Source organism: Drosophila obscura, unplaced genomic scaffold (assembly GCF_018151105.1).
Source record: "Drosophila obscura isolate BZ-5 IFL unplaced genomic scaffold, ASM1815110v1 contig_179, whole genome shotgun sequence".
Classification (NCBI taxonomy): domain Eukaryota; kingdom Metazoa; phylum Arthropoda; class Insecta; order Diptera; family Drosophilidae; genus Drosophila; species Drosophila obscura.
Genome location: NW_024542766.1, coordinates 2,043,731 through 2,067,407, shown reverse-complemented (window position 1 = coordinate 2,067,407; position 23,677 = coordinate 2,043,731). Strand labels below are relative to the sequence as shown.

Below are 23,677 nucleotides of genomic sequence, written 5' to 3'. Positions count from 1 at the left end.
AATTCCCCCCCGAAACTCTAACAACACATTGTACGTAAATGTAATAATGACTTTTAGCCATATTCAAAGTGTCGAACCGTGTCCATTAGGCTAATCGAAGGGAAATTTGATAAAAAAAACTAACTAAAAGCACGAAGCGACAGTTATTAGAGACAATTAAAGTGCTAATAACTGAAAAAAACAAAGATGAAATATATAATTTCAGAGATACATATGTATATGGTTTAGCCATGTACATTAATTAATTTGGGTTTCGCATGACTAAAGTTCTGTGACCAACACCTGCCATATCGCACTTCAAATTCATTCATACAAAAATCAGATAAATCAGGGACAAACCCTTCATGTGTTCTGTGTAGTATACATATAATTTGTTCTATAAACTTGCAAAATGTTTTGTGGCTAGTATGACATCATTAATAGTTCAATTATTACTTGCTATGACGAAATATACCACAAGTTCCAGTTAAATATTTATTTTTCCAATTTCTATCTATAAATTCATACCAAAAAATGTACATGATAACATTCTAGTTGGCTAGTCCAACCTTAAACATATTCAAGCTACGATTGCCGGCGTTTTTTTGTTGTTTATATTGTTATTATTATTTCTGGTTTTGTTTGTTTGTCTCGTCTGAACTTATCATCGATTTGCTAATAGATCTATACATACAGAATACATGTGCAGTACCTTATGTACATTGAGTCCCTCACACAGGCTCAAATTTATTTGCTTATAATTTGTATCAGTATTTATATTTTTGTATGACTCGCGCCACTGTCCACGTCCACGTCCACATCGGCGCTGGCGCTGGCGTTGGCGTCGTCAGGCTCGGCTTTGAATCTGTTGGTTTTTCGATGCTATAACAAATCTGTGAGGCTTCCCACTGAACCAGTCTCAGCTCAGCTCTGAGACCCGTCGGTTGTATCCGCGCTTGGCAATATTTATTCACAATAATCGAATACAGCACCCCCGCCCACCCGTTCAAAGTGTTTCCCACCTTGTAATTTTATTTTTATTTTTATTTTGCTCTTCCCTGTCTGTCCCACCTTTCGGACGCGCCGCCACACACACAAAATGCGTCGCGCAGACGCTTTTGCTGTGACCGTTTGTGCGAGTCTCCTCGCGCTGCTGCAGATGATGGAACCGGTCAAATGCGAGGGGTAAGTTCAGTCCATTTTCGATCGGTCACAATACGTGATAACTTAATAAATATGTATATGGGCAGGTAGGGCATCATTAAATTAGGTTTCAAGGCAAATAAGTTATATGGTGTGTGCTTGTCTATATTCAATACATTCATACATTTATACATATGTACATATATTTATTTAGTACATAGTTCGCGTTGTTAGTTACTATATTACGAGCGCAAAGCAGTATATTTGTTAATTTATTGCCATTTTGCCCTTGGGTCATTAAAAGGACACTATTGCAATTTTAATTCGATTTTTTTCCATTCATATTGAGAAGTAGTTAATGAAGTATGGGATTTGTTTAGCCATAAATATATGTACATATCTATCCTAATGTTAGTCATTTTTTTTTAAGCAAAAACTTGTGTTGCTAATTGAGTTTTTAAGTAAACCACAATTTTTTTTTTATATTGCTTTTTTGTTTTTAAGTCAACTCACACATCTCGCTTCTTTTGTTTGATCTAATGGGGTTTTTTTTGTTGCTAATTTACAACTCATTAATCATCAGGTCTCACGATCATACGATTCTCTATCAAGACCAGCTAGATAATTACTAATAATTGGAAGGTTTAATATGCAATACGATAAACCTGCCGCCCGTCAATCTTGAATGTAATTTAATTAAAACTAAGCAAAACCCAAACAATGGGAATATTCAGTGATAACTGAGGCTATCAAGTAGTTCATTTTAATTTTTTGGGCTTTGTAAGTGCTAAAAAATATTATAAACAGCTCGCAAACAAATTGTTTGTATAATTATAAAGCCATCCGGTTTTGGCGGATCAGGTTCTGGAAACACTTACCGTTATCTCCAGTAGTCTAATTAAATTCATGTATAAATATACACACACATACATATGTACATGCATATGTATATATTTTATTTTTTTTTTGGTGTTGCGACACAAAAACAAAAAAAAAACCCATCTCAGAATTCGATGATAATTCCGGAGAATTGATAATACAGAGGTTAACGGAGGGGGGCTAATCAGGAAACATAGTTCACGGCTCCAGCCCACATAAACATTAAATATTGAAATGTTTACCAATAAAAAACCCATACCCATAGTTAACGTTTCGATTCTTGGATTGCAGCAAGTACACCATTGTGGGACCTGGAACCATACACTCGCATCGCGATTACAATGTGGCCGTGGCCGTGCATCAGACCGCGGAGCCGGTGACCCTCAAGATTGGCATCACAGGACCCTCGTTCAACGAGACCCAAACGGTGGAGCTTGCCAAGTCGGATGAGTTCAAGCAGATAACCTTCAAGCTGCCGCCCCTGGAGACGGGCGACTACAATCTGACGGCCGAGGGCATATCGGGCCTGAAATTTGTGAACACAACAAAGCTCAACTACGATGACTTCAAGCCGTACATTAAGATACAAACCGATAAGGGAAAGTACAAGCCCGGCGACACCATCAACTATCGCGTCATCTTCCTGGACGAGAACCTGCGACCGGAGACGGCCGATGACAATGTCGTTGTGTGGTTCGAGGACACCAAAAGCAACCGCATCAAGCAGGAGAAGCACATCAAGACCACCAGTGGAGTCTACACCGGAAAGTTTGAGCTCTCCGAGTTTGCCACGCTGGGCACCTGGACACTTCTGGTGCAGAATGGCGAATCCCAGCAGGGCCGCTCATCCTCATTCTATCCTGGCGGACGACCCTTTGGCCACTGGCGTCGTTCCGATGAGCGTGTCTCCTTTGAGGTGGAGAAATATGTGCTGCCCAAGTACACCGTCAAAATGGATGCCACGCAGCAGGTGTCCGTCCGAGATGGTGACATGAACGTAGTGCTGAAGGCCAAGTAAGTAGAGCCCCTGGTCGATCCATACTCCGAGAATAATCCCTCAATTAATTGTTGTCTGCAGCTATACGTATGGCAAGCCCGTCAATGGCAAGGTCTTGGTGAATGTGTACATGGATGAGACCAGTTCATGGGAGAATGTGGATGGCAAATCGGTGCGCACTGATTTCCCCGGCCACTCGGTAATTGGCATTGCGGACATGGTCAATGGCAAGGCCAAGTTGGACTTTAATCTGAAGGAGTTTGCCAGCTATTTGCCACACAAAACGTCGTCAACGTATGCCCAGATTACGGCCACTGTCGAGGAGGATTTTACGGGCGTGAAACTCAACGAAACTGGTGGCGTCCAGCTGTATCCGTATCGCTATGAGATGTCCTGCACGGACTTTTCCTCCTGCTATTCGTTCAAGCCCGACAAGGAGCAGGAGCTTGTCTTTAAGATAACCCTGGTCGATGGCACACTGCTGACAGACACCAAGTCGGTGGTCAAGGTGAGCAGAGTACAGCCCAAAAAGGCATCTTCTTACTGGCTTATTTATGCAGCTTATTCTGCTTGCAGGCAAAGTTCACCGAAGGCATACGTCATACCTATGGCTTCTATCACTATGGCAGCGAGGAGAAGCAGCCCGAACTGCCGAAGATTGAGAAGAAAACGTTCGAGTTCGAGAGCCATTTGAATGCGTCGAGTCTGGTGCCATTCAAGATCACGCTGCCCGATCTGCCGGACATGGAGAACTATACGCGCTACTACAGCATTGAGCTGGCGTATGCCGATGAGAAGCGCGAACTCTACACCACCTATCCGTATAGGGAGCCGAAGAAAATCGAGATCGAAACCGACGCCAGCGACGAGGAAAAGGAGAAGGAGTGGTTCAAGGCGGAAGTGAGGCGACCAAAGGACACCTGGAGGTACGTGGCATCGGGTTCATTCGCACTAACATTCCTAACCCAGCCGTATGTTGCAGCCTGAAGATTGGCGAAGAGTACCAAGTAACCTTGAACTCCAGTCGCCCACTCAAGTACTTTTTCTACAACATCATTGGACGCGGCAATGTTCTGCAGACGGAGCGAGTGGATCTGGCCGAGCCGCAGAAGGTCTACAACATCACACTGAAGCCCACATTCCTGACCGCGCCCCATGGCCGCATCTATGTGTACTATGTGGATGAAACGGGTGAGTTCCGCTACGCCGAGGACACCTTTAGCGTGGAGGTTGAGCTGCAGAACAAGATTGAGATCACGGCCCCCGAGGAGGTGAAGCCGGGTGCCGATGTTGAGCTGGAAATCAAGACACCGCCCAAGTCATTTGTTGGCCTGCTGGCTGTGGATCAGAGCGTTCTGCTGCTGGGCAGTAATAACGATCTGGAGAAGGACTCCTTCAACTGGCGCTTGGGCGGCTATGACACGTCCACACCCTGGCAGGGTGGCTTCTCCTACTATCCCGGCGAGCGCAGCGGTGTGGTTACCATGACCAATGCCTATTTCTTCTACAATCGCACCGCTCCTGCCAGCCATCCACGTAAGTTCTTAAATATCACAAAAGTGCGCAAAAGATTTTCATTTAATTATTATCACTGACAGAGGCTTTTGCTTCTTTTGGTGGAACAGTTTCGGCCATGCGGAAGACGGCCATCGCGCAGGATGCGCCTGTCTACCATACAACAACCGCAGCATTGGGCGCTGTTCCAGCGGCAGGATTCTCTGCAGAGTCGGCCTCGGCTGCACCAGTGGTCCGCAAGAACTTTGCGGAGACTTGGATATTCGCCGACATTGAAAGCACCGAGACAGAGATCTTCAAGTGGGTGAAGACCATTCCCGACACCATCACCAATTGGGTGCTCACTGGATTCTCCCTGAACGCTGAGAAGGGACTCGGCGTGACCGACCATAAGGTGAACGTTAAGACGTTCCAGCCCTTCTTCGTCTCCATCCGTTTGCCCTACTCCGTAAAGCGCGGCGAGCTGATTAATGTGCCAGCCTTGGTCTTCAACTACTTGCCCAAGAACTTGGATGTGGAGCTAACGTTGGACAATCAGGATGATGAGTTCGAGTTCGTCGATGCCTCCAATGAGGTGATTGGCGATCAAAAGCGCACTCATGTCATTCGTGTGGGAGCCAACGAGGCAGCTGGTGCCTCATTCCTCATTCGCCCCAAGGTTATTGGCAATATTTTGCTGAAGTTTGCAGCCATCTCGCCTTTGGCTGGCGATGCTGTGCACAAGTCGCTTAAGGTAATACCCGAAGGTGTTACCAAATATCAGAATCGCGCCTTCTTCGTCAATCTCAAGGATGTGGGGGAGTACAAGAACACCTTTGAGCTGGAGGTGCCAGAGGACATAGTGCCGGACTCACAACGCGTCGAATTCGGACTTGTTGGCGATCTGCTCGGACCGGTGATCAGGAATCTGGAGAATCTGCTGAGATTGCCCAGCGGCTGTGGCGAGCAGACAATGTCCAAGTTGGTTCCCAACTATTTGGTGAGGGACTACCTGAAGAGCATCAAGAAGCTGACGCCAGCCATTGACACACGCATCAAGCGAAACCTGCAGGAGGGCTATCAGAATATGCTGCACTACCGTCACGATGATGGCAGCTTCAGCTCCTTCGGCCCTGGCAAATGGAGGGACGAAGACCCTGAACGCAATGGCTCCACTTGGCTGACCGCCTATGTGCTGCGCTCCTTTGGTAAAATCAAAGATATCATTGATCTGGATGAGAAAAGCTTGGAGAGTGGCTACGAATTCCTGCTGAGCCGTCAGGCCGAGAACGGCAGCTTCACCGATGCCGGAGAATATTTCTATGGATCACAGCGCTCCTCTCTGACCCTTACAGCCAACGCCCTGTTGGCGCTGCTCGAGCAGGACAAGAAGAACCAGACGGCCATCGACAAGGCTGTGTCCTATCTGAGCGCAAACACGGACAAGTCCGAGGAATTGCTGCCCAAGTCCATAGCCATTTATGCCCTGCAAAAGGCCAAGGCTCCGGACGCCGCCAAGCATGTGGCCAGCCTCAAAGCGCTGGCACAGCAGGAAGACGATCGCACTTGGTGGACGGAGGACACAGAGAAGCTGCGATCTTCCAGCGGCTGCGCCCGTTGGTGGTGCTGGGTGTGGAGCCACGACGTGGAGATCACCTCCTATGCCCTGCTCACTCTGCTGGAAACGGAGCAGGAGACACCGGATTCGGTGTTGAACTCTATCCGCTGGCTGGTGGCCCAGCGCAATAGCTTCGGAGGGTTCGCCTCCAGCCAAGACACGGTTGTAGGTCTGCAGGCCCTGATCAAGTTCGCCCAGCAGTCGGGCTATGAAGCAGCCAAGTGGGAGCTGAATGTCTCGAACAAGGGAAAGCGAGAGAAAACCGAGAAACTGAGCGTAACGGAGGAGAATGATCTGCTGCTGCAGACTGTCGAGTTTCCACAGGGCACCAAGTCGCTGGAGTTCGAGGCCAAGGGCACGGGAGCAGCTCTTGTTCAGATCAGCTATCAATACAATGTGGTGGAGAAGGAAGCAAAGCCCAGCTTTAAAATACAAACTATTGTGCGGCCAGAGTCCTCGCCAGCCAAGCTGGAGCTGAGCGTGTGCGTGGAGTACGTTGAGCAGGGCAAGGCAAAGGCCTCCAACATGGCCATACTCGAGGTATCCTTGCCCTCTGGGTATACCGCCGATGAAGATAGCTTTAAGAACATACAGGCCATTGAGCGTGTCAGGGTAAGTTCACACAGTTTGTCATCTTAATTGTGATCTATTAACCTGTTTCGGTCCCTTTGCAGTTGGTGGAAACCAAGAACGGCGACTCTGTGGTCGTTGTCTACTTTGAGCATCTGCTGCGGGATGAAATCAAATGCATACCCTTCGAGGCTTTCAGAACCCATGCGGTGGCCAATCAGAAACCAGCTCCCGTTGTCCTCTACGACTATTATGATACGAACAAGAAGGCCACCGAATTTTATCAACTCGAATCGAAGCTCTGTGACATTTGCGAAGACTCTGAGTGCAAGAGCAAGTGTTAAGTTAAGCTATCTGAACCAAATTTACTGATTATCTGATTTTCTATCACCAATAAATAAAGAACGTAATAATGTGATTATAATGGAAGACGGTTGCTTGATTTATGTTTGCTAAGTGATCGAGATGTAACGGCTTGGTGGCTAAGTTTGATGTCATAACATCATAATTTAAATGGCTTTTTATCGATAGGGCGAAAAAATACCAAACAAATTCTAGTATTTTTAAATTTCTGGTAACACCTAGAGCTGGGAATTCCAGAACCTAGTGTGTTTTCTCTGTAAAAAAATCAGGTGAAACAAGTTAAAATAAAATTAAAAAAACAAGGTGAAGCAGAGAGTGTTGTTTTCTGATGGTTCTTGAGTGGTAAAAGTTGAAACCAATTTAAGTAGATAAGAAAGGTAAACTAAACTTCTGGCAGGCTGGTCAAACCGGCAGGAGAAAATAAAAATGGCCTTATGTGAAATGCCTAGTCATAGCGAGAGCTGTCCAGTTGACAGTTTCTGCTAAAACCGACACCGCAAATCTACAATGACAATGACAAATGGCAGTGAAAATCAAAAAATTGCAGTTCTGTTTTATGCTTATTGTGTAAATCTGTGAAAAAAAACAGGTGAAACAAGTGAAAATACAATTAAAAAAACAAGGTGAAGCAGAGAGTGTTGTTTTCTGTTGGTTCTTGAGTGGTAGAAGTTGAAACCAATTTAAGTGGATAAGAAAGGTAAACTTTAGGCAAGCTGGTAAAACCAGCAGGAGAAATGCCTACAGTCATAGCGAGAGCAATATATATGCAACATGTGGCTGTCCAGTTGACAGTTTCTGCTACAAATCTAAACAATGGCATTGACATTGGCAGTGCAATTTTCTGTGTGACCGTAGAAACGAATTCTACTAAATTTCTGGCAGCATCTTCCAACACTGCAAATAGCTGATAATATACACAAAATATTCCATCAACCTGCGTTTGTTTTCACGTTATTTTATAATCAATCCAATAGAAGGAGTCCTTAAAATAAGCAAATCTTGTAGAAAGTTGAGTCATCAATCGGATTATGTAAGATGCTTAGCGCTGAAAGCTCTATGCAGCTAGTAACATTACACCGAATATCAAAACTGAGGAATATGATAGCACTGTACGCTGGATACCCTGTCTAGGTCAGACACCATTCCAGTAAAATTTCTGCCGGCAGCAAACAGCTGATGAAATCCACAACAAAACGCATTTCTAATAAGTACAATTTAACTGTGTTAAATATTGCCATATTTCGCCATGGAGACGCTAAACGTCGATTGTGTGTGCCATATACTGGAGTACCTGCCACTGGTGGAACAAATAAAGATGTGCCTACTGCCGCCACGCATCCGGGAGCTGCTCTGTCTGATTGTGTGGAGGAAGCCACCACGGTATCGGAATGTCTCCGTGTCGGATGCCATGCTGAAGCCATTGAGCAAAGCAGACTGCATCTATTTCTTTGAGCTGACCAGCGCCGTTATGGAGGAGCTCTACATATGGAATGTGCATTCAAAGGCATTCGATTCGTACCTGGTCGCCCGTGAATGCTCCATTCAGATTGAGTACTTAAGAGAGATATTGGATCAGCTGTCGCTGTCCCATCTAATACTCACCGCCAACAGACACCAAGTGGCGGGGACTATCCTGCCGAGTGCGAGGGCCAAGCGTCTCCATCGCCTGGAGATATCCGATGCCCAGGACTATGGCTTTCTATTGGCTGCTGCCGCAGCTAACCACGCTGGTGGTCAGCTACCACAAGGTGACGCCCCAAGATCAGCTTGGTATGTTGGCAACCACAGCAGACCGGTTGAGGATTCCTTCAGGTTGTATTGAATGTGTGGAAGTCGCACACGAGCAGATAGCGGCGCTCGAGAAGAGCCATCCCTGAAATACACCAAAAATTAAGTGAGACATTGAAAATTATGTAAGTACTTCTTGTCCAAGCCATTTGGGAGCGATCGAAGACGCCCACTTGAGATTGTTGCTGGTCTAGATGTTTGCCCGTGCCAGCAACAGATACATTTCATTCAAACGATGAGCCCAACTGATAGGAGTATGTCGTATCTGTTGACTACTGTGCTGTGCCGGAAATTCTCCCGTTCAATTGTTTGTCTCTATTGATATGGTTTGTTTGTTTTTTTTTTTTTTTCTTTTTATGCTTGCGGCAGCCTCTTTGTTCTGTGTCGGAGGTACTCTGTCGGATGAGGCTGTGAGACACTTTTATTGAGTTGTTAGACCTTTGCACTAATTGATATATATATGTATATGTCGTGACTTCCAATTAGGACAAACTTCGGCATTCGCCAACAATACACATATATCGAATATTCGCTTCGTTCTGTGTGTGAAAATTTGCATGTTGCTTGTTCTCTGATCCAATTGTAAATGCAGCAGAACAGATACTTCTTTTTTTTTGTTAGAAATAACAAACGCATTCGCTAAAAATAAACATATTACAAATATTCGCTTAGCTTCGGATCGTTCTGTATGTGCAATGTTCTATTTTGCTTGTTCTCTGATCCAATTGATCCTTTTTTTTTTTTTGGAAATAACAATCAAATTCGCTAAAAATAAACGGATCGTTGTGTATTTGAAAATTTGTACGTGCTTGTTCTCTGTTCCAATTGTAACTGGATATATCCTTTTTTTTTTCTTTTTTTTTTGAAATAAGAAACACAAATCTGCCCCAGTAAAAATCTTTATTATTCAATGAAGTTAGTATAAAATGATTAGTCACAACGACAATATGTTTAATGAATGCAAATATGATAATAATAGCATGAAGAAAAGTTAACAAGATCATTTTAGTATTAGTATTAGTAGGCGGCATGCTAGGCAGTGAAGCTTTGACCGATGTTATAAGAACAATGGACCCAGATACGAGAACATGACCCCAGAGAATATGCCTGTAATCAGCATTGCGGCCGCATACATGCCGGCAGTTATCTGATGCTTGGCATCCACAGTCTGGGGTGCATACATCATGCCCAGCGAACTCAAGTAACCCGAGCTGTACGACATTACGACGGCAAAACCCCAATAGACCCACTCGTTGGGGAAGTACACTTCGAGGGTCCTTGTCATATCTGGCGGTAAATAGTTGCACATGATGAACAGGGGAATGAAAACCACGCGCAGAGCCACGGGAACAATCAGATACTTTGGACCGGGCCATTGCACCCAGGAGGTGGTCAGACTGCCCAGCATAGCGAACACGTTGAATGTGAGGAAGCAAGTTATTAAGGTGAAGTAGTCCTTGGAGATGAAGAAGTCTGCGTCCGTGGGTCTAATGTTGGCATGGATGGCCGGGAAGACCGAGAGGGTCACAAAGAATGTCAGAAAGATGTTAAAGAGCTGAGGCGAGGCCTTCCTGAAGATCTGCCAGTAGGGAATATTAAGCTCTGCCCTCGAGTCGGACTTCTTCTCATTGCTCTGGCTGAGCTGGTCGTAGTGCCTAAAGAACCTGTTCACTGGCAGCGCGAAATAGGTGTCGAAGCACAGCAGGAGAATCACAATCGCCGTCACAAAGTAATAGATGGCCGATGTCCTTTTTGAATCGAAGAAGGCGGTGCAAGCGATGGACATCAAGGTGGTGAACACGCCACTTATGTTGGAGCCCAGGACAACGGCGCCCGTGTATTTGATGGGCAGCGAGGCCACGATGCCGTAGATGGTGTTCTGGTAGATGCCATTGCAGACGTTCAGCAACACAATGCTTACCATGGTGGCCCAGAAGAATATGCCCGGCCACTGGGACGAGTCCATCATAGCCAGGACAATGGTCACCAGCAGGATGACAATCTCAAAGATGATGCTATACACTATCCGGCTGGTCAGGTCGCCGCCAAAGTTCACAAAGATGTTCAGCCAGTTGAAGAGGAGATTGGGAATCTGCGAGGCAAAGCCCATATTCTGCATGAAGGTACTTCTGTAGTTGACCTCCGTCGGCACCGTGTTGTTCGCGCCCAGCTTGAAGTCCTCGAAGTAGGACTTGGCTGTGATGAACATGTTCCAGGGCATCAGCGTACCCAGTCCGTGCAGCATAAAGATGAAGAACACAATCTTGTACTTATCCTTGGGCGTCAGGCCCAGCATCGAACCCTTGCCATTCGAATCGGCTGGCGGCAGTTCCGACTCCCACGAAGGATTTAGTGTCACGGGCTTTGGTTGCTGCTTGCCAATAAAAGGCAGCTTCTCTGATTTTCCTTCGGACATTGCTGCGTGGCTTCTGTTCGGCTCGACGCTGCTCTGGTTATGCGGGCGACAGCAATTATTGGGGCGTATACCGCAGCACAAAAACTTGCACGGTCAGTTATTTTGCTGACTAGCGAGGGACGCCAAGCCGGTAGAAGGGCGGGAAGGTTTGACTTTTCCCTTTCCCTTCGGAACTCTTTCCTGCTGTTGCACCTCAGATGCTCTGTCTGGGGGGTAGGTATGGGATTAGTCGTCACGTGGTCGATTCTATACTCAATATCAATGGCTATATCTGTACCTGATGTCCGTGATTACAAAACAGATTGGATTCCCAAAGATTACGTGCTTCCTATCGCTGATTTGTTAGACTCAGACTAGTACCCACGCGTGAATTTTACGTCAGGGTATTTTAAGGTAGCTCTATGGAGGACTAGAGATGGGCAGCATAAAAACCCATCTCTACTGAGGACGATAAACATTTTTAACACTCTTTCTCGGCTGTTAGACCGACCATCTTAATCTTGAGCCTAGAACTCAGATTCAAAAACTGCTTGCTGGCAATCAAATTTCATATATTCTTCTAGCGGCCAGGCATATCCTGGGCTCCGCAATATATGTATATGAGTCATCGATGTTTGCTTTGAAAACACTGCAGCAACAGGTACCACTAGAGATGGCAAGACATCGATGGTTCGGTCTATCGGTCTGTGCGCAAAATATAATAATTAGTGTGTATATTGAGAAGATTGTTTTTTGTCAAGGACACAGTTTGCCAGCTTAACTAAAAGCTCACTTGTTGCACGGGAAGACTGTATTCATTGGATGCTTGATCCGCATATAAATTTGAATCCATCAAAACATCAGTGGTCGATAGATTCTATCGAGGTTTTCCCACCTCTAGATAACACTATTTTTGCCAGCTTCACAGCACTACGCATTTCTTCCTCTTCGCGCGCCGCTTTTTATTTGTGTAATAAAAACACGTTGTTTATAAGAATAATTAAAGAAAAAGGTGGCAATGAGCACCGAATTGACCACCCCCAACATTCAGCTGGGCGACTACATAGTCATACAGCGCCAGAAGTACACAAAGCTGCAGAAATTCGGCAGCCTAGACACGACGTCCACATTGGGCAAGGAGACTTTAGAGCTGAAGTCGCTGCTAGATCAACCGTATGGATCCACGTTCAAGATGTGCGTCAAGGAAACAAAGAGTGGAAAACGTGGCGCCCAGCGCCAGCACACCCTGGAGCTGTGCAGCGACACGGAGCTGAGGAGCACGCGCGAGGTTCTAGGCATCTCCAGCAGTGGCGCCGACAATCGTGATATATGCGACAATGGGGAGGCGCAGGCCCTGAAGTCCTCCGACATTGAACAGCTGCGCGAGGCCTGCAACGAGTCGAGCAAAATCATTGAAAAGCTCGTGGAAAACTCCAAGACGTTCCACACCCGCACCGAGTACTCACAGGAGAAGTATCTCCTGAAAAAGGAGAAAAAGTACTTTGAATTTGTCCAGATACGACAGCCGACGATCCGCCTGATGGTGGACATATTCTATCGACAGGATGCGGAGAAAATCATGGGCATACGCGTGGACACGCTCTCCCAAATCATTTCGTACTCGGGAGTATGCGGCTTTGGCAACTATTTGCTGTACGAAAGCGGCACCAATGGCCTGCTGCCGGCGGCCATGATGAACTCCATTGGGGCCAGCACCGAGGGCACCTTGGTGCACATGCATCCCGGCAATGTGCCCCAGAAACAGGCACTGCTTGCCCTGAAACTACCGCTGGAACAGCAGCAGCGTTGCGTCTCCGTCAATCTGTATTCGGTGCTGAGGGAGTTCTACCAGGGAGAGACCACAAATGTCTCCCCCTCTGAGCCCAGTGAAGTGGAGGCGGAGCAAACGCTGGCCGAGACGCCCACCGAAGAGCAGCCGGAGGCCCTTGAGCCGAGCACCAAGAAGCCCAAGCTAGACGAGGCTCCTCCAAGTGGTAAGGGAGTAACTTGTTTTCCATTCAGCAACTGATTTCTCATGCGTCTACCCTTTGCAGGCAACAGCAAAGGTCCCCTGCGATGGCAGCTGGAGAACAAACGCGCCACCGCACTGATGCACGAAAAATTCGACAGCCTGGTGGTGGCAGCCAAGGAGCATCCATCGAGCATACTGCAGGCCCTGCTGCCACTTGTGAGGCCCTCGCGACCCGTTGTGGTCTTCAGCACCTGCAAGGAGCTGCTGCAGGAGACCTTCATGGAGCTAAAGACCTCCGGCAAGGTTACCGCACTCCACGTAACCTCCAATTGGTTGCGCACCTATCAAATACTTCCGAATCGCACCCATCCAGAGGTGAACATGAGCGGCAATAGCGGCTACCTACTGACGGGCTTTACCCTAAAGTAAAGTAGAGAGTTGTGCGACTGGCGAAATATACATGTAAGCATTTTGTTTTTGATAATATTATGTTTTATCACTGGTTCACAATGCTCTCTGTCTGCTCTGGATACGCTGTGTGTAGGGTGTAGTGACTGGCAGCGGAGAATCGTGTAAATGTTTATGGTAGGACACGTGTACGGTGCTGGTGGTGGTGGGGGTACTGTAAGCTATTTGGAGTGTGTGTGTGTGTGTGTGTGTGTGTTTGTTGATTGTTTGCCACTAAACGGGCGGCACTTGCTTCAGCACAAAGTAGTGCCCGCACTCGCAACGCTTCGGTGGTCCCTTCTCCAGCCACATCCACTTGGCGAAGCGGTCGTCCAGGCACAAACAGCCCACAAGGCGACCATCAAATGCCGATGGTATTTGTGTGGGATCGTTCAGCCTGCCAGATCCACGCTTCAGAATCTTGCCCAGTCCCCAGGGATCACCGCAGCCCTGTTCCTTCAGCAGCATCTCGCGCTTGGCAATGCCAGTGGCCAGCTCCATGTCATCGGCCATCTCTGATGGGTTCGGATCTCAGTTGCCATTTGTACCATTTGTGGCTGCAGTTATTCCACTTACCCGCCATTCGTACTGGAGTTGTGGATATTTCACGTGTGGATTCAGTATCCGCCCACTTCTGCAGACCCATGCGACGCAGCAGGGTACTGAGTTTCCCTTCGCGCTTCGTCAATTGCGAGATGAGTCGCTTGGAGGCGGCCTGAGCCTTCAACAGACGTGCCAAATACGATGACATACTGTCGAGAATTTCAATTTATTTCCCTACTGGAAAATAGCTCGGAAATATATAATTTATTTTTGTTTAGCCTGGGATCGAAACCTATCCCTTGCACAGCTTCGAATGGAATGAAAGGGATACTAAACAGTCGCTGAGACATTTGTTTGGTTGTAAGGAAAGGCCTGCTGGGATCGAGAATATTTCCCTTGCTATATTTAGACACATTTCCGATTTACTTTCGCTGAAAATCACTTTGATCCTTTATTGTTCGTTTATCTGATATATATGTATATACTCAAGCATCGCTCCTTGGATGAACGTTGACTGCGGTGGAAACTAAGGACTTAAAACTGAAAAACGGGAAGAGCTGCTGCCTGCTGCCTGCCCCCTTGATAGCCGCCGAGGTTGGTGATTTGGTATTGTTGTTGTTTTTCTGGGTTTGATGTCTGTTTTTATTTGGACAGCTAAGTGTTGGTTGACTTTTAGCTTAGTAGTTGTTGTGTGGTGTGTTCTTGTTATTAATTGGTTTTATTTAATTAATTAATAATAACTTTAAACAGCTGCCTTCTCGACCAGCTTGAACCAGTGGCCGCACTCACAACGCTTCTGGTTGCCCTTCTGCAGCCACATCCATTGCACGTAGGTCTGATCCTCTTCGCCTGCAAAATGAAGTGTGTTAGTATGGCGCTCCTTTCCATGGGCTTGTGTTTACTCACAGATGCAGCCAACGATTCTGGCATCGAAGGCCGATGGAATCAAGTTGGGGTTCTCCTTGGTGCCAGCACCGCGCTTGAACACCTTCATGTCGAAGGGATTCTCATTGCCGGCGGCTTTGGCGAGCAGCTCACGCTTCTCGATACCCGTGGCATGCTCCATGGGGTCGTTCATCACTGCAAATGGAAATACAACAGCAAATTAGCTTGTGATTGTGTCCTCGATTGATAAGCAACTGCCACTCGGATCAGCTGTGCAGCAGCAGCAGCGATCCCCGGAGTTACATAAACGGCAAACGCCCGCAACGAACCTCTGCGGCTCTGTGTCATCGTCTAACTATTCGAAGTCATTAGCCGCCCCTGATAGAGTCCAGTGGCAGAGTCGAGGTGCGAACTGCGTATCACTGCCGTTCCCCCCACCGTGTGCACATAAAACACATTTCCCTGCGCATAGTTATTACATAACCTCCCCACCGAGGCAGGCGCATTTTCAATTGCCAAAAAATGCTGCTCCAGATGCAATAAACTGCCACAGAATGTGTACTGGCCGTGCATTGGCTGTCATATTATGCAATCCTAGCCATGAAACTCGGATGCAGAGGCGCCATCATATCAAAATCCCCACACACCACGACGGGGCGGCGGACGTGACGGCAGCGCTGGAGATTTCGCTTTGATTTCTGCACTTACTTTTGCAAAAACGCACGGGCGTGTATGTAACATTTTGGCGTGCAGCGGCACGAAGCGCCATGCGTCCACAGATCGATGCCATAGTTCGTTTCGCGAAAAGTTGTGGCTCCTAAAAATTGAAACACCAATTCTTTCGTAATTTTTCACAGCACAGTGTGACCGCGGATTTATCGGAAAGATATACCGCCAGCGTGACCGCGGATCTATCGGTAAATTATACCGCCTAACACTCAGAAATATACCGGAAAATACCGTAAATATACTGGTGTAGACAGGTGCTGTGAAGCGTTGAAGAATGCCCGAAGGTTGCCAGATGGGTGGATCACGGTGCTGCCTCTTGAACCGCTAGTAGATGGCGCCTGCAGTTGCCCGGGCAACGATAAAATGCAAAACAAACCAAAACCGAAAATTCGTCTAATCGGGAAGTAAAAATGTCTAACAAGCCCATAATCTGCTTTGATACATCCAAAAATGAGCGATTTCAAGTATCGGACAACTATAAAATGCTCCACCGCAAGCTGAAGGCCAACTGGAATGTGGAACAGTCAGTATTCGGGCAAAAGATTCGAATTTAAACAAAATAAACTCAAACCATTTCGAACACCCTCAGAAGCGATGGCGAGCTGCAAAAGGAGCGGCTTTCGCGTGTCAAGATATTCGTCCTGGCTGGCCCCCAGGATCGCTTCACCGAGGACGAGTTCGAAGTGCTCAAACACTACGTGGAGGTGGACGGCGGCAGTCTGTTGGTTCTCCTGGGCGAGGGCGGCGAACAGGAGTTCAACACGAACGTGAATTTCTTTCTGGAGCAGTACGGCATCTACATCAATGGGGACAATGTGGTGCGACCGCATTACTACAAGAATTTCCATCCCAAAGAGTGCATTGTGGGTGGCGGCGTGGTCTGCGAGTCCATGTGGCGGCACCTCATCAAACTGGACATTGAGAAGGTCGACTATGACTTCAGCGACGAGAAGTACAAGATACACTTTCAGTATCCGTACGGCGCCACCCTGAATGTCTCGGAGCCCGCCAATGTCCTGCTGACGACGGGGCCCGTGGTGTATCCCTTCAATCGGCCACTGGCGGGTTACTATACCAACGGCAAGGGCGGAAAGATCCTGGCCCTGGGCTCCGGCTACATCTGGCACGATAAGTATTTGCAGGACAAGACGAACGATGCCATGCTGGAGTATATACTGAAGCTCCTCGGTGGCGATGCGATTAGCTACACCCACTTGGACTTTAACGACGTGGAGGTGAGTGCAGGAAGCTGTGTGTGTGTGTAGGGAGTGCGCTCCTAGTTCAAAGATCTCTTGATTCTGCGGCTGCAGCTCAGCGACAACAAACACTTTACGGATCTGGCCTTCCTGGCGGACATGCCCAAGGCCTGCCTGATCGACTCGATTGGCACCGAGATGCCCACAGATTTCAAGCAAATGTTCGACATGGAGATGTGTGCGCTGAGCAACCGCCTGCTGAAGGATGTCATCGATGGGTACGAGCAACTGCACGTGAAATACGAACCGCTGCGGATCATCAAGCCGCAGTTTGAGATCCCGCTTCCCAGCCTGCAGTTGGCCACATTTCCGCCCATATTTAGCGAGCCGCCCGCCCCACCGCTGGAGCTGTACGATCTGGATGAGACGTTCAGTGGGGCGCGCTCCCAGTTGGCGCACATGACGGGCCAGTGCCTGCAGGCGCTGCAGTCCAAGGAGCCAGCGCGACGCAGCCTCAACCCACGGGAACTGGAGAACTACGTGAAGGAGTGCGCCCGGATAACGGCCATTGTGGGGGAGCAGCAAGACATGCCAGCCCGCGAGATACTCAACATTGTGGCCCGACAGATAGTCAGCTACAGGCCATATGCAGAGGATTAGCCAGGCCAGACCAGACCAGGCCAGGCCAGACCAGGCCAGACCAGACAGCGCTGATCCGATTACCCATCTGCCATGCCATCCAGCCAGAGCGGCACATTCCGCGCAACGACTGCTGCAATTCGGGCAAATCAGCAGAAATTTGTGAATTTTGTGAATTTTGTAGACTTGAATTATAAAATAATAATGAAAACCCAAGTACGTTTTATGTAAACATGTTGGCGACTCGTATTCAAACATGGCGGGCGCAGCGAAGCGAACGAAAGACCCAAAGCCAAGAACGTTCCTCCAGTGGGCTCCTGCTCCACTTGGGTGCGATTCCTACTTGTATTACACCCGAAATTTCGAGAGCGCAGAAACACTAAACCTGTGGGAAGTAAAGCTATATTATAGCCGCTGCTCAGCCATCATTTGCTACGAAAAATTGTGTTTACTTAACACAATTAATTATTTTTATTAATATTTCTCGACATTTCTCCCCTATGCACTGCACTGCCCTCCCCTTCCCTGCGCTCAGGAGGCCAGGCCTCTGTTCCGTCGCTCCTATTCTGTTTTTAGGTGTCGACAATTTGTTTCCGTCTGCCAGAGAGGGGGAAAGCAGCGCATTGCCGCTGCTAATTGAGCGCGCGGATGGAAGGGGCAGAGTAGAGTGTGTGAAACCACTAGTTAATGCATGTCACAACAAATGTTGTCATCAATCTGGGATCTGGGATCCCCAGGGGCCAGGGACCCACCAATAGAGAGCGCAAAAGAATCCTGTAAAAAAACAACTGCCACAACTGGCGGTTGTAAATTCTTTTTGCTTCCCCAAATGTGAACATCAATTCTCTGGAGCTTACGAGGAGCAGGAACAGGAAAACTACATCTGAGAATAGTTGTGGATCTTTAAAGAAATTCATAAAAATTCATTGAGATATTATTTGGTTTTAATGTTGAATATTCATATGGCAAAACCAATAAAATCCCCCATCCATTACCTCAGTTCTGGCCCTGTTCTGGCGCTGTTCTGGCTTTCTTCTGGCTCTATTCTTGCTTTCTTCTGGCTCTCTTCTGGCTCTATTCTGGCCCTGTTCTGGCCCTCTTCTGGCTCTATTCTGGCCATGTTCTGGCCCTGTTCTGGCGCTGTTCTGTCTCTCTTCTGGCTTTCTTCTGGCTCTCTTCTGGCTCTCTTCTGGCCCTGTTCTGGCCCTCTTCTGGCCCTCTTCTGGCTCTGTTCTGGCCATGTTCTGGCTCTATTCTGGCTCTGCTTTGGCCCTGTTCTGGCTATCTTCTGGCAGCTGTGTGGATCCACAAACGACGGCTGTTCAATCAATCAATATTGAAAATTCCCACACCTCCAGCGGGTTGCTGGTGGGGGTTCGCCATTTTGTTTGCTATTTCTGTTCAGTTTTTCTCCCGTTTCTTTCTTTACTCTTGTTGACCGCTAAATATAACGTATAACGTATAACGTTGGACAGTTAAGCCGTGGAACCGCTGCTGCTGCTGCTGCTTGGTGCTGCCATCGGGGGTGCAGTAATCTGTCGGTGTAAAAGAGGTTGGGCTGAAATCCGATATGGGGCAAGTAGGAAGTTACCTTGAGTGCATTTCTATATACGTACGTACTCGGCGCGTATTGACAGTGACAATGCCCGTGTCGCGTCGCCAGTCCAAGTTGCAGTTCATTCATGGTTTCAGGCCAGACCAAACAGAGCAAACAGAGCAAACAGGTTCACAGGCTACAGAGCCCACAGAGCTCTCTCTCTCCGCACAGAAGCCGCACAAGTATTTCCACCGGCAAAGGTTTCCCCTGCTCCAGACCCAGACTTAGCCCAGCTCCAACTGCACTCCTCCCTCCAGCCATCTGCCTGCGGAATGCATTTCCATTTACTGTCTGGGGGGAAGACAGCGATTTTCGTCCATCAAATCGATTTTGTTTATCGAGCAAATCCATTGGCCAACCCAAACCAACCCAAACCAACCCAACAGCTGTATTTGCCGGGCATCACTTCCGTTCCAGGCAGAACACTCTGCACCCTGCACCCTGCACCCTGCAAATATGTGTGTGTAAGGAAAAGTCTTGACTTTTCAAGAGGTTTGTTTGACTTCGACTCGTCGGAGAGTGGCCAGGGCCAGGGCATCCGCATCCCTTTTTGTTTTTGGTGTCTGCCGCCATCCAGCTGCGATTTTTACCTCATTTATAAATTAGTTATGTTTTCCAAACTGTCCAACATTTGTCACCTGTAAGTCCCCCCCGCTCTGTTAGTGTGTAGGGGGAAATTCCGGGGAAAACCCTCATGGAGCACCTCATGGTGGCTTGATGCGGGTCGTCGCGACATCATTTTAATTAAATTACAGCAACCAAAACGTGCGACACCATAATAATTTTTATTCATTGTCAAAAATGGGCAATCATAAAAAACAACACGTCTGCCGCGCAGCTGCTTAAGACTGAAGGGGGGGGGGAGGTGGGGCGCAGGGAGCAGACTGTCTGGTCAGCAGACGACACACACACCCCTCCCCTCTCCCTGCCCGCTGAAAGAGAATGTAACAATCAATTAACAGGGCAGATAGGTTAAGGTTGCAGCCTCAGCTTAACCCTCCTGTGTGTGTGTGTGGCTGTTACTTCTGGGATGCTACAAAACGATTTGTGGCATGCAGCTTGGAGATACATACATATGTTACAGATGATAATATTCAGATAGATTTTGTGGCTTGCAATTATGAATTTAATTGATATTAAAGAGTTTTCTACGATGTTTACTATCCCAAAGTATTTTATTTTATTTGATTTATTACTTTTACTTTTGATCTATAAATGTGGGAATATGTTTAACGTTTATTTACTATTTGTTATTTATTATAATTATTTATTATTATTTATTTATTATTATTTACTTACTATTATTATCTTTATAATATTTTTTTACTTACTTTTTTTTTAGCTGCAAATTCATATATTTTAGGCTTTTTTAATAGTTTCCTTTCGCCCTTAACTTTATCACTTAGTCTTGCCCTGCCTCTATTTACTAGCTGAATTTCGTTCATAGTATCCCCATATTTTGGTAGCTGTCATCTTTGTTTACCCTCTGACCCAGGCGAGGGTTAAAGAGCTTCAGAGCAGAGCCGTTGACCCAAGCCAAAGTCGTCTCTTGGCACGCTTCGTCGTCGTCGTCGTCTTCGACGTCTGCTCCCTCGCTCTTTGTTCTTGTGACTGTTTGTTGTTGCTGTTGTTGTTGTTTTTTGGTGTCGTTGTGGGGCCCTGTCAATGTCTCTATGGCGGTGGAACCATGTCCCATGACCATCATTGAAAAAGAAAGCTTGTCTTGTCTTGTGTTTTATGTTCTGGCATTGTTATTAATTCATCATTAATTTGTATGTTGTACAACAAGCTCTAATGATGCCTGCGAATGACAGACTGACTCTCCACTATCCCGCTAGCCCCTGCCAGATCGAACCTCTGTTGAATATCGTAAACTAAATCCAAAGCAAATGCTCGAAGGGGGATTGGGTACAATTTAAAATGATTTAAAAATCGGACGGACGGCGTTGCAGCTTTCGAAATTTTATGAGCTTGTTGCGCTTATTAGTCGCGCCACGAGAAATGGCGACAGGCCACAGCACCACCAAACAAAAAAACAACAACCAACAACCAAACAGCAACAACGACACGAAGAACAGGAACAACATGCATTTCCACGGCTAATTTTTCACGCGCACTCCATTCCCGTTGCCACAGTCGGCAACCGACAGCGACAGCTCCTGACCAGGCTATCACTTGCCAAAGTTGCCCCGGAGGGTATCAGCACTATTGGGTGGTCCTTGTGCGGGTGGTGTACCTTGCGAGTGGCGGCAGTTTTATTTGTAGAAAGAATATTCTTGATTATTTATTCATCTTTCAGCCCACAGTTTTGGCATTCAAAGCTTCCATTAAACCTTTTTCCCTTGCCCAAAAGTGCATCCAGAATTCGTTCAGCCTCCCATTGACTGCCAGTCGCTTGTGTTTTATTTTTATATATTTTTGGCACGCCAGACACGCACGAGAAATTCCAAGAGATAAGGATCGTGTACGACAAGGTGTATTATGGACCCCCAATCCTCGAGCCCCAATAACCCGCTGCCTCCTTCAGGCTCCAGGCTGTAGGCTCCAGGCTTCGACGTTCCACGTCCCAGTGCCCAGTGTCCCCACGAGTCATACTGTTGACTCTGTTAAATTGCCAATATTTATGGTTTTGCCTGGTCGGGCTGACTTGTTAAATGGGTGTTCCAGCCACATGGCCAAGGAGTCCCCCCCAGTCCTTGTGCCTGTCTCTCTCTCTCTGGTTTGAGTCTCTGGGCCCCTTTCGAATTGGTAGCTGCAAAAACGTTTAAAGACAAAACGTGTTGGCCCGATAAGGCAGCAGCAGCAGCGGCAGCAGCTGGCCAGACAGAGCATGGGCATGGGCCCCATCAATTTTGACGTATGTTTGTCAAAGTTTTAGCAGCAAGACGCCATTTTGAAAGTGCCCCCCACATCTTTATATCTCTCTCTCTCTGTGTCTCTCTCTCTTTGTCTCCGTTTCTATGTGCAGCTAAGCAGAAATGTGCAATGTCGTTGTCGTTGTCGTCGCCCATCGCTGAAGCTATAAAAATGTCAAAACCTGCAACAAATAAAGAAGAATTATAAAGAAATCTAGTGAGAAAAAAAATCATATATAACACACACGCACACACACACACACACACATACTTGTAATCGTACTATAAGTTTTTCTGTCTGTTGTATCTGTTAGGCAAACTGCAACAAAAGTCACTTCTCTACAGCAGATGCCAGGCAAAAGTTGTTCCCTTTTTGATTTTATTTTGCCATGAGCTGTGAATCTTACTCGTAAAAGGGATTCTTTCATTTTTTGTGACTGCTCAAAGGTTACTGCCATTAGCTGATAAAATTGTATGTACATATGTACTACATATACATATCTACATATTTATTTACATATTTATTCATCCCTAGCAAAAGGTCCTGAATTTTTACAATGTGTTAATAGAATTGCCACGAGTGTGGAAATTGTAAAAGAACATTTTTTATTTGAATATTTCGTATATAAATAATTAATTTTCATAAGCAGATTAAATATATTTAAGGCAAATTTAATATGCGATTTTTATTTAAAAGTGTTTTATATTTAGATTAAAAAGCCATTCTATTTAATTCTTACTATTCATTATAATTAATATTATAATATAATATTATAATTAATATAATTTATTAATATTATTATATTATATTATAATATTAATATTAATAATTATTTTTAGTTTATTATATTATATTATAATATTAATATTATAATCACAATGAATATATTTAAAAACCGAATATTTAATTTAAATATGTTAAATATGGGTGTGTTTAATTTTACTCTGACATTTCTCTCTGATTTCCATATCTTCGCTCTAAAGATTTTTCAAAAGCTTTCTGCAAAGTTCGTTACTAATTTACAATCGTAGCCTACGTAAAGTATTATTAAAGTCCTAAGCCGTAAAGGCCAATATCCCACCTACTATAATCGCTCAAAGCTTACATATTCCTGGATCTTTATCTCAGTGAACTGATCCGCAATGATCTCCTTTGCCAGGGCATCCAAAATTCACCCTCATCCACAGCTCCCCCCCTCCCATTGCTGGCATCTCACTTGATATTTAGTTTTCTATATAAAATCCCGCAAACAAAAGAAAAAATTGTGTCTTATTTTTTTTGGTTTCCATCCACTGGCTTGTTACCAGGTTGATGCGCTGCTGATTTTGCGGTTTTTATGGTTTCATAACTCATTTATTTTTTTTAAGTTTTACCTTTTTTTTATTTTTAATATTTTTTTTGTTTGTTTGAGGAGGAAAGTAAGAGGAGGAAGGCGCATGCGAATCTTTCGTGATGCTGACATTTCGAAAACCATCCCATACCATCCCTTGAAACTGTAGATGTGTGAGAGAGGGAAAACTTTTTCGGGCTTATCTCGATTCTCGATCCGAATGATCGTCACCTAAAATGTTATAAGTCACACCTAGC

The 23,677-nt window shown here is 46.2% G+C and overlaps 7 protein-coding genes across 9 annotated transcripts; 4 read left to right on the top strand and 3 right to left on the bottom strand.

The window, feature by feature from the left end:
• Positions 1-12: 12 nt before the first annotated feature.
• Positions 13-7,098, top strand: LOC111079626 (alpha-2-macroglobulin-P). 3 transcript variants are annotated; one of them, XM_022374885.2, is made up of 8 exons: positions 13-30; positions 1,092-1,164; positions 2,293-3,015; positions 3,080-3,506; positions 3,575-3,924; positions 3,981-4,534; positions 4,597-6,722; positions 6,785-7,098. In XM_022374885.2, exons 2-8 carry the CDS (start codon positions 1,139-1,141, stop codon positions 7,022-7,024), a joined length of 4,446 nt encoding a protein of 1,481 aa, XP_022230577.2. In that variant the 5' UTR covers positions 13-30; positions 1,092-1,138; the 3' UTR covers positions 7,025-7,098. The 3 variants fall into 3 exon arrangements, with proteins under 3 accessions (XP_022230577.2, XP_022230576.2, XP_022230575.2); XM_022374884.2 differs by lacking the exon at positions 13-30 and having other exon boundaries at positions 914-1,164; positions 4,624-6,722; XM_022374883.2 differs by lacking the exon at positions 13-30 and having other exon boundaries at positions 914-1,164.
• A 93-nt stretch (positions 7,099-7,191) lies between these two features.
• On the top strand, positions 7,192-8,941 carry LOC111079650. The gene is given in 2 exon segments (XM_022374906.2): positions 7,192-8,750; positions 8,752-8,941. Coding segments are annotated over 2 exon segments (651 nt in total). The 5' UTR covers positions 7,192-8,289.
• Positions 8,942-9,717: 776 nt separating this feature from the next.
• Positions 9,718-11,667, bottom strand: LOC111079628 (equilibrative nucleoside transporter 1). The gene is made up of 2 exons (XM_022374887.2): positions 11,525-11,667; positions 9,718-11,453 (listed from the first exon to the last, which is right to left on the bottom strand). The coding sequence occupies exon 2, from the start codon at positions 11,245-11,247 to the stop codon at positions 9,889-9,891; it is 1,359 nt and encodes a 452-aa protein (XP_022230579.2). The 5' UTR covers positions 11,248-11,453; positions 11,525-11,667; the 3' UTR covers positions 9,718-9,888.
• A 467-nt stretch (positions 11,668-12,134) lies between these two features.
• LOC111079629 (tRNA (adenine(58)-N(1))-methyltransferase non-catalytic subunit TRM6) lies at positions 12,135-13,682 on the top strand. Its single transcript, XM_022374888.2, has 2 exons — positions 12,135-13,220; positions 13,281-13,682. Exons 1-2 carry the CDS (start codon positions 12,245-12,247, stop codon positions 13,625-13,627), a joined length of 1,323 nt encoding a protein of 440 aa, XP_022230580.2. The 5' UTR covers positions 12,135-12,244; the 3' UTR covers positions 13,628-13,682.
• A 156-nt stretch (positions 13,683-13,838) lies between these two features.
• On the bottom strand, positions 13,839-14,517 carry LOC111079632 (cytochrome c oxidase subunit 5B, mitochondrial). The gene is made up of 2 exons (XM_022374891.2): positions 14,222-14,517; positions 13,839-14,160 (listed from the first exon to the last, which is right to left on the bottom strand). Exons 1-2 carry the CDS (start codon positions 14,394-14,396, stop codon positions 13,880-13,882), a joined length of 456 nt encoding a protein of 151 aa, XP_022230583.2. The 5' UTR covers positions 14,397-14,517; the 3' UTR covers positions 13,839-13,879.
• A 48-nt stretch (positions 14,518-14,565) lies between these two features.
• Positions 14,566-17,805, top strand: LOC111080152 (intraflagellar transport protein 52 homolog). The gene is made up of 3 exons (XM_022375610.2): positions 14,566-16,325; positions 16,392-17,037; positions 17,113-17,805. Exons 1-3 carry the CDS (start codon positions 16,213-16,215, stop codon positions 17,656-17,658), a joined length of 1,305 nt encoding a protein of 434 aa, XP_022231302.1. The 5' UTR covers positions 14,566-16,212; the 3' UTR covers positions 17,659-17,805.
• LOC111079633 (cytochrome c oxidase subunit 5B, mitochondrial) lies at positions 14,610-15,960 on the bottom strand. The gene is made up of 3 exons (XM_022374892.2): positions 15,782-15,960; positions 15,095-15,268; positions 14,610-15,037 (listed from the first exon to the last, which is right to left on the bottom strand). The coding sequence occupies exons 1-3, from the start codon at positions 15,861-15,863 to the stop codon at positions 14,931-14,933; spliced, it is 363 nt and encodes a 120-aa protein (XP_022230584.1). The 5' UTR covers positions 15,864-15,960; the 3' UTR covers positions 14,610-14,930.
• Positions 17,806-23,677: the final 5,872 nt, after the last annotated feature.